A 15,491-nucleotide genomic window follows, 5' to 3' on the forward strand; every position below is an offset into this window, starting at 1 on the left:
CATGCTAAAATCTTCCTTTCATGGAAATACAAAGCTGTTTCAATATATATTGTATTAGGATTTTTTTTTATGAATATTATATCTATATTTAATGTTCAAATTAGTGTGATTAAATAGTCTTAAAATCTAAATGAATTAGTGATTTGAACTGGAGCAAATAGTGAAAAGTATCTTCAACACTTCAAAAAAGCATCCCAGGATGTACCTCTACTTGTGTTGTTTCATAGCATATAATAATAGCTTTACTAATTTTCTCAAATGTGAACTTCCTGCTTCAGACACATTACAGCTTTACATCACAAATGTTTTATATGCTAGTTTTGCTTTTTCTGCTTTGTTTTGGGCTCCTACGGGGTGATTCATGCCCCAGTGCGGACGTGTGAGGTTGGAAAAAAAGCCGTGTGAGCAGAGCGTCCTCATTCTGTATTTTCTGATGGAGGCTTGTGTTGTGACAGATGTGTTGATATACAGTAGAGATACGCCGTGACACGGGTGAGCGAGAGAGACCGAGAGAGTCACCGCAGGACTCGTGAGTGACTCTTTCCAGCAACCCCAGCACTTTCCAGCGGCACAACTCTCCCCCTCTTTTCACCTCTATCTCAACATCTGCTTATTTTTCATCTCTCACTCCTCACTGCCGCCTTCCCACTCTCAACCTCTTTCATCCTCTCTCAATTCACCTGACCCCACTCTTCAGCCCACCGATCGACAGCGCTCCACTTCCTCCTTCGCTCGCTCGGCATCCTGCCCGCCTTCCTCAGATCTTTATCCTCCAGAAGCGACCGTCACATAAATTCGCCCGATGATACGACCTGTAACACACTCACGAGTTTAAAATGCATTGTATTGTTAAATGCGAATGTGGCGTGTCTGCTCTGACCCGCTCCGTTCTTGCTCTCTCGGGGTCAGGAAGTGGGCAAGGAGGGGGCGGAGGTGTGGGTGGGTACAGCGTAGAGAGAGGAGGTGACGGAGGGAGGAGAGAAGGAGGAGTGGAGAGTTCCCCCCCACTTGTTATCAGTTTGTTCCTCCTCCTTGGCCGCCAAAGAGAAGCGGAGAGAGTGAGACAGAGAACGAGTGTGTGCATGTGTGAGAGAGGAAGAGGACCTCACTGAACGAGTGCACACATATTCATCAACATGACAAAGACCGGTCCTGTTGCATCCATGGATTATTCCCATATGTGGTTGCCAGGTATGTGTCCAGAGCATCTGTGTGGTTGCCAGGTTGGTCTCTTCTGAGTTTTATTGATGGATTCGTTAGAAATGCAGGGACGTTTGTGGCCATCAGACCGAGAAGGTCAGCTTGTAGAAACTGAAAGGAAGTGCTATGCAAAGTTACACAAAGTCTGAAATTCCAAAATATATATATGTCTTGAATTTCAGACTGTGAAATAGAGGAGTTTATTTTACAGTGCTTTGCGAATGGATTCAGATGCATTATCTGTGATTATTTTATTTCGAAGCACAAATTTTGTATAAATTGTTTTATTAAATATTTTTAGTTTGAGGTTTTTTTTTTCTTCCAAAATTGTATTCAATTTGAATTATTATAAAAATTAATAACATTTTATTATAAATGTGACTGTGAGACATTTGGCATGCGTGGTTTCAGTGTTCAAATACTTTTTGGAGCCATTGTGAATCTCTTTTTCTAAGAACGTTCCCAGACTTCAGGCTTTTCGGGTAGTCAGATGATGTTTATGAACATGAACATTTGAACATGAGTTGAAATCTGGGCCAATGTCGGACATTCACCTTCATGTTCGATTATCGTCCCGCTGAAAGTTCAGTTCAGCGGACAGAATACGATTTTTGTGCTGTATTTCTCTGTTTTTTGTGCCATTTATTTTTCCATCTACTTTAAGATGCCCAGTGCCACAGCATGACGCTTCCACCGCCCTCTTCACTGTGAGGATGGTGTTTTTTTAAAGTGTGGCCAGTATTAAATTTGCACAACATATATAACGTTTAGCTTTTTGGCAGATCCAAGGTTTGTTTTGTTTTTTGAGTAATGACATATACTGAACTCTGTGGCTTTTCTCGCGAGTCTCTTGTTGCCACAGTGAGGTTTAGTGGGCATTTTTAAACTATGCAATCTAAAACTCTCATTGTAGCATTTGTAATTGAGTAAAATGTGAGAACTGGTCAATGATCTGATTTTTACCAAGCACTGCTTATTAACTGGTGTTCCTCTGATAATGCAATCCTCAGAATAATTTACATATCTCTGCATTCATTTCAAAGGCACAATTGTTAATATTGTTAAAAAATATATATTTTAATACCAGATACACAAAAAATAGTTTTTCCTCTTCTGAAATCTAGCTTTTAAGTGCTTTACATCAACTCCGATTTGTGGTATTATGTGCGTAAAATCTTCAGGTTATTAGGCTACCATTATGTATATCTATTTTTAATTTAAAAAAAATTGCTGATCCATCAGGAAAATAAGCACTTTAAGTACTGAAGAGTTGATGAAATCATATTTGTTGCCTGGAAGTGCGAGGAAACCGCTGGGAAACCCAGTGTGAAGTTCTTCATGGGGTTTCCCCCCTTCCTCCCAGATCCCAACCGACACTTTACCTCATTTGCACATAGTACTGGAACTTTTTCCTTTAATATTGAAGGGGACTGGTATACTAGCGGACCACTATGAGTATAGTGCACTCTATTGTGTGCAAAACTATACGCACTACACTAAAACAGGTTATGAGAAGCCGTTAGGATGCTTCTTTAAGGATTGTTGCCTTCACTTGCTGTGAAGTGTCCAGCATGTTGGCCAGCTTGAAACCAGTATCATGTTCCTAAAGAAATCTTGCATTATCATTACTGATTATCTGACCTTTCAAACAGACCAGAAATCAGCAGTCAGAAGACTGGAACTCAGATACCTTTATATTATTAATTTGTATCTAAATGCATACAGTGATGGAGATTTGAGATTGCCCCAGTTATTGTCACAAGATAGCTCTTCTTCTTTGCATGTGGCATCTTCGTCTTTAAGTATAGTTGAAAATCATGTAAAACACTATTAGCTTGGTATCAATTTCCAGTATGTGCAAGCAGTGTAAGCGTATTTATTTCAGTTTTATAATAAAAATAGAGATCTTTGTAATACAGAAGTTATGAAATGGAGAAGTTTGGAAAATAGTAAGAAAAAGATCTGTGTGTGTCAGCTACTGTATAAAGACTGTATATGATAGGGGCAATTACATTCAAGCGTGTGTGTGTGTGTGTGTGTGTGTGTGTGTGTGTGTGTACACTGCAAAAAAATGCTTTTCTTACTTAGTATTTTTGTCTTGTTTCCAGTCCAAATATCCCAAAAAAAAAAAAAAAATCAAGATGCATTTACTGAAGTAGTAAAATGCCATAAGAGATTATGTCTTGTTTTCTGGGGAAATAAATCAAAATTAAGTGAGTTTTTGCTTAAAACAAGCTAAATTATCTGTCCATAAGGTAAGAAAAATAATCTTGTTTCTGTTTGAATATTACGATTATTTTACTTACCCCATGGACAGACAATTTTGCTTGTTTTAAGCAAAAACTCACTTAATTTTGATTAATTCCTCCAGAAAACAAGACATAATATCTCATCTAATTTTACTTATCTAGTAAATGCATCTTGATTTAAGAATTTTTTGATATTTGGACTGGAAACCAGACAAAAATACTAAGTAAGAAAAGCATTTTTTGAATTGTGTGTGTGAGACTATTAATAGCTGGCCCGACAGTAAGTGTTTGGTTTAACACGTTGTGTTTGCCCCAGCCTGAGGGGAAACAGAGAGGGAAGTGAGACATTAACACCAAAACCATCAGGCACTCTTTTCATATTAACTTCATATGAATGATGAACTGCACATGCACTTCATATAAGACTAAATTTGAATTCTAGATCTGATCATTAAAAACTGTTGTGGTGAATGTATATCAAATAAGCTATCATAGACTGCAAGGTCTCAAATAAGTTTGTGATGATTCGCTAAAATTAATCCATGATTAAAAACATTTCTTTGACCTTTTTGCTTTAAATTAACAATACATGCCTCTCTGAAGACCTCTAGACAGCTTAAAATACCCTTTATTTTTTTCATTCAAATGAATTATGAAACTGAATCTTACTAAATATAGTCAGAACTTGTGTGAGGCAATCTGAAAATATTCTCAAACTTTTACCCTGAGCTATCAGAGCACCATTTTACCAACAGGCCGTTCTGTGGAAACCCTGAACTCTACGGCCCGCTCCCTGACGGGCCTCAAGTGGGGCTTTCCTTCCTTTTTACTTCCTTTCACCAACCACTGTGGCTGGACCACGGATTTGATCGCCTGAGGAAGTCGGCAATTCATCAGCTTTTTGGTGGCTTTTACACGAGTGACACAACTGATACAAGTGAAACTGGTTTCCTGTGTATCTTTCTCTGGGATTATTACTGGGATTATTATTTTTAAGTTGTACTTCCCCCTGGAGGAGCCAGATATTAATTATCAGTATCTGATAAAGGCCTCATTGATTCATGTAGTTGGCAGGAATGAAATATTGATGAAAGGAAGTCTGAAAGTGTGAGAAATGAAGGGTGAAATGTGAGTGTTGAGATAAAGAGGATCGGACGAGATAGTGGTATATGCAGGTGGGTGATATTATTAGTCAGTCGTTGGCTTTATTTGCATTTTTCACAAAAGGGAAGTGAGTGTTTCTGTGTGTGAGTGAGCATGTGTGTGTGTGTGTGTGTGTGTGTGTTTATGCACGTCTATTTGAGAGATTCTTATTTTGCTTCCTCTGATGCTGCTTAGCTCCTTTGGACAATGTGTATTGTAAAAAGTGCCATACAAATAAACTGAATTGGCTTGAGTGCATCAGAAACATACACACATGTTCAGTTGTGTGTTCTGACTTAGAAGAATATATGTATGTGAATCCACCTGCTTCAATGTAGACCAGAACTTCATAAAACTCTCAATTTTTTTTTAAATTAGAATTCTTAAAAGATATATTGCACACACGTAAACTTTGCACACTCTGTTTCTCTCCGCTGAGGATCTGGGACAGTCCCATTTGGCTCGGTTACAGTTAAATTTGAAGTGATACGTCTGCGGTGATGATGTAATAGTTGTTTGTTGGATTAATCACGTCTCCACTTGTTTGAGAATGAAGGAATCATCAAAAAAATGTTTATTACAAATATAACATACTTGTGTTTGTTAAACTTCCATTCATCATCATCATCATCAAAACTAATAGTAAATGTAATAATATATAATATTATTTCATTACTCTTGTGTTAAAAAGAAATGCATCAGCTCATGACTAATTTCATGACTAAATCTCATGACTCTCTGTCTTTTTTTTTCCAGATATCAGAATGTCAAAGCCAGTAGAGGTTGAAAATCCAGCGGCAGACTCTCCGATGGAGAGCACAGGTATAGAGCTACATTATATTTCTGTATGTCTGAAACAGGGCTCAACAAAAAAGGTTTTTCTGCTCAGATATTTACTTGCCCTGATAACATCTTCACTGGCCCTATAACAAGTGTGATAAAAGTATTTTAGCAGCATATTTTTATATGTTAACAATATACATACACATTTTTTAACAATATAAATGAATCAAACAATATGTTAACTCTTATAATGTTGTAACATTATACTTGTTATGTTTGTAGCCAAGTCTTCTAATGTCAAACTAACTAAATTTAACAAACCAACTAACTTAAACTTACATTTACCAAATGAACTAATACGTTGCCTTCTCTTATTGTGTTTCTCAGACTCAGAAAGAAATGGCTCAGATTCAAATAATCAGGTAAGTGACTGGTACCAGTGTTATCTTTTATCTGAATACAGCATTAAAAAAATGAATCATATTTTCAATGTGTTTCCCTCCAACAGGTTCAGCTGATGAAAATCAACCCTTTCTCCCTTTCACCCACACTGAGTAGCGGCAACAAAGTGAGTAGATGTGTGTAAATGAATGTGAATTACTGAGTGTTTTAAGTGAGCACATTTTCTTGTTCGTGGGTTATGGCCAATTTAAAACCGGTTCTGAAGACAATTAGATTAAAAGTTAGGGTAACACTTTATTTTGATGGTGCCTTTTGAACATTCTGTTGACTATAAGTAACTTTGCAACTAACTCTCATTAGACTATAAGTAGACTGTCTGCTCAATATCTGCTAAAACTTTATTTTGATGCTCCCCAACAGACATTCTACTGACTATAGTAACTTTGCAAATACAAGTCAAACTTATTCTAACCCTACTAGTCTACTAATACTCTACCAACACTCTAATGAGAGTTACTAGACATGCAGCGTTACTTATAGTCAACAGAAGTGTCAAAATAAAGTGAAACCAAAGTTAGTTTTTACAGTTTTTTTTTTTTTTTTACAGTTTACCCACCTCTTTTCATTATTTCATTATCCTCCCTTTGTCACCCTCATTTAAATACCCCCACTCCCCGTGTCTCTTTTAACCCATGAATTCATCATTGATGTTTCCCTGTCTCTGTCTCAGGCTAAGGTGGAGGATTGTGGTGAGATGTCTCCCGCTGCACCCGCTCAGACGGCCCTTTCCCACACACAGCTGATGCTAACGGGTGGCCAGCTCGCAGGGGTGAGACAAACACACTCTTACTTTTTACATGTGCTGCTTATGTGTGTCTGTGTGGGTTCCTGCGTGAGCTTGCTTGCCTTGCTTAACATGTGCTTTCTTTCATTCACTTTTCTAACTCTTAATTTCACCTCATTTTCCTTCTCTGCTGCTCTTTCTCTCTCTCTCTCTCTAGTTGACTGCACTTTTGCCTGCACAGCAACAGCTGCTCTTACAGCAGGCGCAGCTCCTCGCTGCAGCTGTGCAGCAGTCACATGTGGCCCACGCAGCCAATCAACAGCAGGCCCAGCAGCAGGCCAATCAGCAGGCAGCTCAGCCGCAGTCACATGGCCAATCGCAGAGCACACAAGAACAAACCGCCACCCCCGTCCCACCTCCTCCTCACCAGCTCCCTCTTTCTCAGCCAATCCAGCTCACTGCCCAGGTACAGCCAATCAGTGCTGAGCAGCACCTGAGGTGATACAAGGGACAGATTCACCAAACTGTCAAAATCCTGCATCTTATTTGCTTATTCTCAGTGAATTCCCTCTTCAGACCACCTCAGATCAGAGTGAAACCATCATGTCCTCTCAGCATCTGTTTCTTTTCTCTCTTTCAGGACATTCAGCAGTTGTTACAGCTGCAGCAGTTAGTCCTCGTTCCAGGACACACTCTGCCTTCACAGTTTATTTTACCACAAGCGCAGCAAGGGCAGCAAGGTAGCTCATTCACTATTTGTATTCTCACGCTGTGTCCTAAATACGTTTCCTATGTCAGGTCATTTGTCCCTCTTCACTTAAAGCCAGACTTGTTGCATGTCAGTTGTCATGATCCAGCTGGTTAAAACAAAACATAGACAAGAATTTATTATTATCACTTTATTTTATCATTTTTCCTGGGCATAGTGATTGGATTAATAAACTGTGGTTGTCATTCAATTTTCATTTATGGGTAATAAATATAATCATATGGTTGTGTATGTTTCAGGGCTGCTATCAACACCAAATCTAATTCCACTACCTCAGCAAAACCAAGGAAGCCTGCTGGCCGGTCCACCCAGACTTAGTCTTCAAGCACAGGTACATCATCTAATGAAAGACCCATATCACATGATCGCAAAGATTTTTCAAGTTGTTACAAACCTGATTGAACTTCTTTATTCTGCAAGTATAGGTACCAAACCGTTGATGATAACCATTGACTTCCATAGTATAGAAAAAAAATATATTAGTGCTTTTATTATGCCTTTACAAATATTAGTGTTGTCAACAGAATAAAATAACTGATAAAGTAACTGTAAAAGAATTGTCATTATTTTCAGTTCCTTTTTAAACAAGAAAAACCCAATAATGTCTGTAAACTTGTCAATTTGTGTGGATTACAGTTGTAGTAAAATAAGCACAACTCTTCAAAAGATTGGGGACAGTAAGAGTTTAAAAAAATAAAATAATAACTTAATACTTTTATTCAGCCAGGATGCATTAATTGTTCAAAAGTTTCTATCCATCAAAGAATCCTGAAAATAAATCACAGCTCTACATAAATATTAAGCATACTTATTAATAGGTATTAATATTATTAACTGTAATAATAAACGTTTCTTGATTTCTGAAGGATCATGTGACTCTAAAGACTGGAGTAATGATGCTGAAAATTCAGCTTAATAAATAACATTTTAAAGTATATAAAAATAGTTTTGCAATAATATTTCACAATATTACTGTTTTTACTGTTTTTTTGATCAAATAAATGCAGCCTTCAGGTCCATGCACACTGAATCCGAAATTTTCGCGTGCATTTTTCGTATCCATCATTCTGTCTCTAAATAGCCATAACACCATTCAAATGCTTGTTACGGATGCAAAAAACGCAGAAAATCGAACCCAATCTGAATTTTTTTTTGACGGACGAAAGTTTCGGAGGCAGTGTGCGAGCGTGATTGACATAACTTGAGGTCGTATTTATTTTTTAACGTGCGAAAATTTCGGACGTGAATTTCAGACTCAGTGTGCAAGGGCCTTTAGTCAGCATTGAAGACGTCTTTCATAAACCATCTTACCCACCCCATACAAATATCTTACCAAACCCAAACTTTTGAACAGTAGTGTATGTGCACAACGCTATATTCTGTGCTATTCTCTCATGTTTGAGTCTTGATGTGTGTCTGGTTCGTGGCAGAGAGAAAAGGTTGCAGAGAGCAGCGTGAACACAGTGACGCAAGTGACATCTCACCCTGAGGAGCCCAGTGACCTGGAGGAACTGGAGCAATTTGCCCGCACTTTCAAGCAGAGAAGGATCAAATTGGGCTTCACACAGGTACGCGCACACACACACACACACACACACACACACAGACAGAGAAAATTTTGTATTTCCTTGTAAAGTCATGTTTGGTCTCTGTTTCCCTCTACAGGGTGATGTGGGAATGGCCATGGGGAAACTCTATGGGAATGATTTCAGTCAGACCACCATCTCTCGATTTGAGGCGCTCAATCTCAGCTTCAAGAACATGTGCAAACTCAAACCTCTGTTGGAGAAGTGGCTGAATGACGCAGGTAACCATCACAAAGAGCTCCATCAGATTTAACAGCTATCAATCTAATCATACACAATCCAAAAAGTTTCTATCAGTCTCGAACGCATGTCCTGCGCATACAATAATACTACAGATTAAGTGGCATTTTGGCTACTTTAATTTAAAAATAGACTGTCAACCACAAAATGTTTTATATAACATTTTGCAGTTGAATCAACAGAAAAATTGAAATATCTTTTTGTTACTGGTTTACTCAGAAACAATGTCGATGGACTGCACCTTGCCGAGTCCCAGTGCTCTCTCCTCTCCCTCGCTGGGGTTTGAGGGCCTGCCTGGCCGCCGCAGGAAGAAACGCACCAGCATTGAGACCAACGTCCGCATCGCTCTGGAACGCAGCTTCATCACGGTCAGAACACGTGATTACGAAACCATTGCACAACATAAACTACCGTTCAAAATATGATTTTTTTTTAAGAAGTCTCATATGCTCACCAAAGCAGTAGAAAATATAATAATTATTTATCTAAAATGCCATTTATTCCTGTGACGGCAAAGCTGAATTTTTAGCAGCCATTACTCCAGTCTTCAGTGTCACATGATCCTTCAGAAATCTTTTTTTGTATTCATTTCTAATATTTATATATATATATATATATATATATATATAACACTGACCCCAAACTTTTAAACGGTAGAGTATAACCAAATAAACATTCATGTACACTTTCGAAATGAATGTCCTCAAATAATCCCATCTGAAACCTCTGAATCGGTTGTGTTTTCTGCATTCAGAACCAGAAGCCTACCTCAGAGGAGATCCTGCTCATCTCAGAGAAGCTCAGCATGGAGAAGGAGGTGATCCGCGTCTGGTTCTGCAACCGCCGACAGAAAGAGAAACGTATTAACCCCTCCAGTGCCACCCCTCCCTTGCCCAGCCAACCCCAGCCCACCTCGCACAAACCCCCCTGCTACAGCCCACACATGGTACGACCTGGCTTGCTCCCTTGGCTCATACCCCCATCTCAAATGACCCTGTGCCACAACACTCGACTAGTTTCTCCTGCATGAACAGTTGATAATAATCATTCCCATAATGGCTCATCCATTCATTCCTGAATGTGGTTTCACCCGTCCTGCATTGCTTTGCATTTTAATGTGGAATAATCGTAATCCATTCCTTCATAGCCAATTTATGCAACTAGTTCACTGTCATTGTTGTAATACTATAGGAGGATTGAACCTCTGTTACTTACACATGTTTTTTTGGACAAAATTGCATGTATTCACTAACTCAGTATTTTTCTCTGTAATTGAGGTTTTGTATAACTGAGTAGCATCTACAAACAGAGCACAAGCCTTCCAGTGTTTGACACCGGCCTCTCTCCTTTTCCTCTTTTTCACCCTTCAATACTCTCTGTCCATCATGTTTCCCTTTTGACCTGTGACATCATATCCACATCTTCCTTACAGATGTCCAGTCAGGGACTATCCCAGACAGTGAGCAGTCTCAGCACACCAGGTAGGGTGCACAAGTGGACATCTGCTGATCATAGACAAATATAATCGTTTAGTATATATATGATGGATGTTCTTTCTGTTACTATTTACTTCTGTCAGTGACCACCATGTCATCAGTTTGCCCTTTGACCTCAAGCGGGCCCACCTTAAGCTCCGCCTCATCACCTGTAACCCCGCCTTCACGTGGTGATGCCAGCCCCGCCCCTCCAACTCACAGTACGCTAAGTCTGAACACAGGGTGAGTTGATTTCTCTCTCATGTTCACACACACACACACACACACACACTTACTCATCACCTTTTACTCCCTCTGGCTCAGCAAATATAGGTACCTGCAGTGTTTGTGTGTGTGCAAATGTATTTTTGTGTGTGGTTTTGTTATCCGCAGTTCATGGCATAAAAAGAATGGTGACGTTTCTAACTACATCACTGACTTTGCTGCAAGTTTGAGGTGAATACAACCAGCAGAGTCTGTGTTCTTACACACACACACACACACACATCTGGTTGAATCTGGTTCAATATCTTTGTGGGGACTCTCCATAGACTTGGCTGAATGGTTTTTATACTGCACAAACTGTATATTCTATCTCCTCACACTAACCCTACCCCTAAACCTACCCATCATAGAAAACTTTCTGCATTTTTACATTTCCAAAAAAAACTCATTCTGTATGATTTATAAGCTTGTGTACCCATGGGGACCTCAATTTAGGTCCCCATGAGTCTGTGTGCATTCAGGTTGAAGTCCCCACCGGGATAGAAAAACATGTACACACACAAACACACACAAACACACACACACACACACACACACACACACACACACACACACACACACACACACACACACACACACACACACATATCAAATAAACACACATTCACATAACATTTGTCATTGCCAAGTATAGGGAAATGTGGATTAGGGCATAGGGTCAATTCTGGTAAATTGGCTTTGTTTTTGATATTGACTTGACCATTTATGACAACATACACACAGTGCATTCAGAGCACCAGTGTTGTCACAATATCACGATTTTAGCAAATTACAGTGAAATATAATGTTCAAGAGAACAGCATTTATTTTATAGAAATATACAATGTAAAAATGTAATACATTTTTTTTAATCTTTACTTTCACTTTTGATCATTTGCTTTACAAAAGCATTCATTTCTTAAAAAAAAAATTACTGACCCCAAACTTTTGAATAGTAGTGCAAATATAGGCCTTACCTTGTTGTAAAGTAAACATTCCTTTATTTAAATAGTTATCAATTTAATATATTACATTAAAAAATATTAATTATAAATAGTTGTTTTACTACTACAAAAAATTATATTTATATATTTTGATTTTAGTATCCACTCAGTACACAAAGTGCTAGTATGTTTTGCATATTTGTTCAGAGATTTTCATATTTATTCAAAAGATTTAGTAAAATCCCACTACTATCTTAGTGTACGGGTTGTTACGGACTGATGCGTGCGTCACTGAGTTCTGCTGGTATGCGACCTGCATTGTATTACAAGAAAAGCCATGTTTATTCTGCAAAGATTTGTCTTCTTGCACTGTTTTTCCAGCTCTTAACTATGCTTCGAAATGTTTTCTCTTTTTCCCTTCATTCCTTTCTGTTTTCCGTTTCTTTCTGTGTGTTTTGTGGGATGGTTATTTGTTTGTGTGACTCAGGAATACGATGAGGAGCATTAACACAGGAATGAACCAAGCTCTACTTGGCAGCAACCCACTTGCTACTATTCAAGGTTTGTGCGAAAGGAAGGGCGAGAAAGACACTGATGACTTTGCCACCTCATGTCAGTCATGTTACTTTGTCCTCTCTGTTTGAGTGTTTGTCCTACCACTCCTATTCTTCTTTGCTCCCATTGTTCATATGTTCACATGGCACTAGTGCATCCTGTTTATGGTGTCACATATTATTGTTGTTGATGTTTGTGAGTAACACTGCGTCTCTTTCACAGCTCTAGCAGCCAGTGGTGGCCAGCTGCCCATTTCCAGTCTTGAAGGCAGCAGCAAGGTGTTAATTGGTGGTTCTGGGGCCCAAGGAGCAGGTCTTACCTCTTCCCTCTTCCTCAACCACTCCTCTTTGTTGCCCATGGCATCAGGCCCCGGCATGGGATTGGGCGGTTCAGCTGTTGGCAAAACCTCGTTTCCTGTCGCAGGCGGCATGAGTCCCTCCCCTTGCTCGAGCCCCGTCTCTTCCTGCTCTTCCGGTGAATTGCTGCACAGCCCGCACTCGATCGGAGGGTCTAAAATCGAGTGATGTTGCCCAAGTCCAATCACAAATGGAGGAGAAGGAGGAGGTGAAACCTTACCTGTCAACCAAAGCAACTCTTGATCCCCTCGCTCTCTTTCGTTTGCTCTCGTTCATACTCTCTCTCTTCCGCTCTCCCACTCTACTGATGCCAAAAATACACAAGAGTAGAAGAGGGGAGAGATGGAGAGACAGAGTTGAAGGAGGAAGGAAGAAGAGAAGAGGGAAAATGAAACCAAAAAAACACCATGAGGCTTAGCGGGACACAGCCAAATACGTAAATTAAAGGAGAAGAAAAAACTATGTGAGTAGTGAAGTGAGACAAGAGGACAAAAAGAGATCCTTGAGCACCAAAAACAACAAAAAGTACAAACTTTACTGTGTTGTAGAACAACTCTTTTAAGAAAACGTGGAATACTGAATACCAAAAAGTATAAAGGAACTTTGAGAGACTCACTATGACAAAGAAATACAAGCATACCAAAATCTCAAATACCAAAAACAAACACCAAAAAATACGGATGGAAAAGCTTTATCCAAAGGACCTGTAAATAGCCAACCGTCCAGGACCAGACCCAGTGACAACAATCCAGCCATCTCTGAGCTCTTCATCTCATTTTCCATTAAATCATACCGTTTTCTTTCACGGTTTCTATGATTCAATGTTTCAGCATAAAAGATGAGCAAGTCGAGCTCAAACGCTCTTGTGTTTCTCTGGTTCTTCCTCGTTCTAGTCTATGTTTTTTTCACAGAAGTAGCAGATTTTCCATCTGTCTTTATTAAATGTTTCAGTACATCAATGTTTTATTACCATCATCATTACGTCTTAACGAGCGTATAGAGAGAATTGGGTGTTTGGTCTTTGATGTTCATCATATTAGCACTGCATAGCTTGATGCACTTGTTTGTCCAATGACATGAATGTCGTAAAGTGTAATAAAAGTGAGACCAAGCTCCTCTCTCTAGCTTTCACTGCTCTAAGTGTAAATACTCTCATTTCTCTCTTAATAATTAAGTGCTTGCATGCTTCCCTCACTCACTTTGTCCCTTTTGAATACCAAAGCGATTCATTCATACATGATCAGTTCATCATTCACATGATGCAGAAAGAGATCGGGGACCCAAACCTTGACAAGGCCGCTCTGGTAAGACAGCATGGTGTGGGATCTGTAGCGGTGAAAGGGCTCCTATCCTCTCTGCTTCTTCTACAAGCCAAAAAATGAAGTGAAACTTCACAGCCAGCCAAACTTCCCAGAAAGGAAAACCAAAAACAAACCAAGCCAAAAACGAATCGAGGAGCAAAATGAGTCACTGTACAGAAAAAAACGGCATCCCTTCATGCATCTCTGGACCGAGGTCACCCAGAACCGTGTAGCAAGGGATCTGGCTCCGCCTCCTGTCATTCAAACTCTTTCTGGTCCTGGGTGGCGGGATCTTTGATGACCTCACTGGACTCATCTGAAGATGAAGATGTTTCGGGTTCGTTTGGGGGTTGGGAGGGTTGTTTCTTTCGTTCTGTCTGTCTGTTTTGTGGGGCTTTTCTCAGCTGTGTGTGTAGATTTGTGTGCTTTCATTTGGGAAAAAGGAATTCACGTATTTGCGGAAAGCTCATTTTTTACGTTCCTTACTTGTTCCTATCTAGTTGTGTTAGAGACTCTAATCAGGTGGTTGAAACAATACTGTGAAATCAGTTCAACAGACAAGAAACCAGGATAAACACGCTCAAGTACATCCAAAGAACCAAAGTCAAGTATAAACAAGCTTTAAAGAGAACCAAATATCCCATACACAACTATTCACATGCTCTCATCCACCTTACCGTTGTATTTATATCGTGCTGAAACCTGTAGTCGGTGAGCGCTGCAGGTTCAACGATGGATAGATACATCAGAACTCAGTTCTCTACGTTACTGTATAGTCCGAATGGGTCAGTTAGTGCTTCTCTAGATTTTGTAGTAAATGATCTATGTTATAATGCTTACTAATTGCTTATGTATGGAAGAAAACAATGTGAAAAGATAAAAAAAAATGTTGATATTTACTTAGACCAAAAATTCACACTATCTCTCTTTTGGGTTTTTCTGTTTTCTTCCATCCCCGTTTTAAAGAAATTGATTTGGTTATTTATCCTCCTCTTGCTCGTTTGTGAATTTTCTTAACAGACCTTTTTTATTATTATTAATATTATTATTATTATTTATTTAATATATTCCAAATGCTGTTTTGTAGTGGGTGTGTTTGAGGCACCAGATTGTATTCAAATGTAAACTTCCTTTGCCAAGGCGACCTTTCAAACCAAATCCATCGACAAATGCAACCGTCGGTCCGAATGGACCGGCCACTAATCGACAGTGTAGGGGCAGACACTTGTCTTCTCGACCTCTTAGCTGTTCCTTACTGGACAGAGCCTGTGGAGGGAAACCTATCAGGGGAAAAAGCAGCACTGTGGTTCTTCTGCTCAAATGTTTCGGTAGTATTCATTCAACGCTGAAGTAACCTTCCAGAGTAAAAGCACGCACTGCCATGGCTCAGAAGGGATACGGTTCTGTAGGAACCTGCATTGTGTATGAACGTACAGTACC

At 39.3% G+C, this 15,491-nt stretch overlaps 1 protein-coding gene across 4 annotated transcripts; it reads left to right on the forward strand.

Annotated features, from left to right (window-relative positions):
* The first annotated feature begins 1,034 nt into the window (after positions 1–1,034).
* On the forward strand, positions 1,035–14,958 carry pou2f2b (POU class 2 homeobox 2b). 4 transcript variants are annotated; one of them, XM_081388328.1, is made up of 17 exons: positions 1,042–1,191; positions 5,349–5,414; positions 5,763–5,797; positions 5,884–5,943; positions 6,508–6,606; positions 6,779–7,027; positions 7,202–7,301; positions 7,570–7,661; positions 8,761–8,898; positions 8,996–9,137; positions 9,376–9,524; positions 9,911–10,102; positions 10,589–10,637; positions 10,736–10,874; positions 11,025–11,087; positions 12,327–12,400; positions 12,617–13,874. In XM_081388328.1, the coding sequence occupies exons 1-17, from the start codon at positions 1,137–1,139 to the stop codon at positions 12,916–12,918; spliced, it is 2,004 nt and encodes a 667-aa protein (XP_081244454.1). In that variant the 5' UTR covers positions 1,042–1,136; the 3' UTR covers positions 12,919–13,874. The 4 variants fall into 4 exon arrangements, with proteins under 4 accessions (XP_081244452.1, XP_081244451.1, XP_081244453.1 ...); XM_081388325.1 differs by lacking the exon at positions 12,327–12,400 and having other exon boundaries at positions 1,039–1,191; positions 12,617–14,958; XM_081388326.1 differs by lacking the exons at positions 11,025–11,087; positions 12,327–12,400 and having other exon boundaries at positions 1,035–1,191; positions 12,617–13,880.
* The last annotated feature ends 533 nt before the right edge of the window (positions 14,959–15,491 follow it).

The sequence above is a fragment of the Scardinius erythrophthalmus genome (assembly GCF_964197995.2).
Source record: "Scardinius erythrophthalmus genome assembly, chromosome: 16".
NCBI classification, from domain to species: domain Eukaryota; kingdom Metazoa; phylum Chordata; class Actinopteri; order Cypriniformes; family Leuciscidae; genus Scardinius; species Scardinius erythrophthalmus.

What these genes read in the sequence shown, in the direction of transcription:
- pou2f2b (XM_081388328.1), top strand. Translation starts at nt 1,137, where the DNA reads ATGACAAAGACCGGTCCTGTTGCATCCATGGATTATTCCCATATGTGG. An exon ending in GAAGTGGCTGAATGACGCAG is followed by an intron (nt 9,138 to 9,375) that starts GTAACCATCACA and finishes TGGTTTACTCAG; the next exon opens with AAACAATGTCGATGGACTGC. An exon ending in ACGCTAAGTCTGAACACAGG is followed by an intron (nt 10,875 to 11,024) that starts GTGAGTTGATTT and finishes TGTTATCCGCAG; the next exon opens with TTCATGGCATAAAAAGAATG.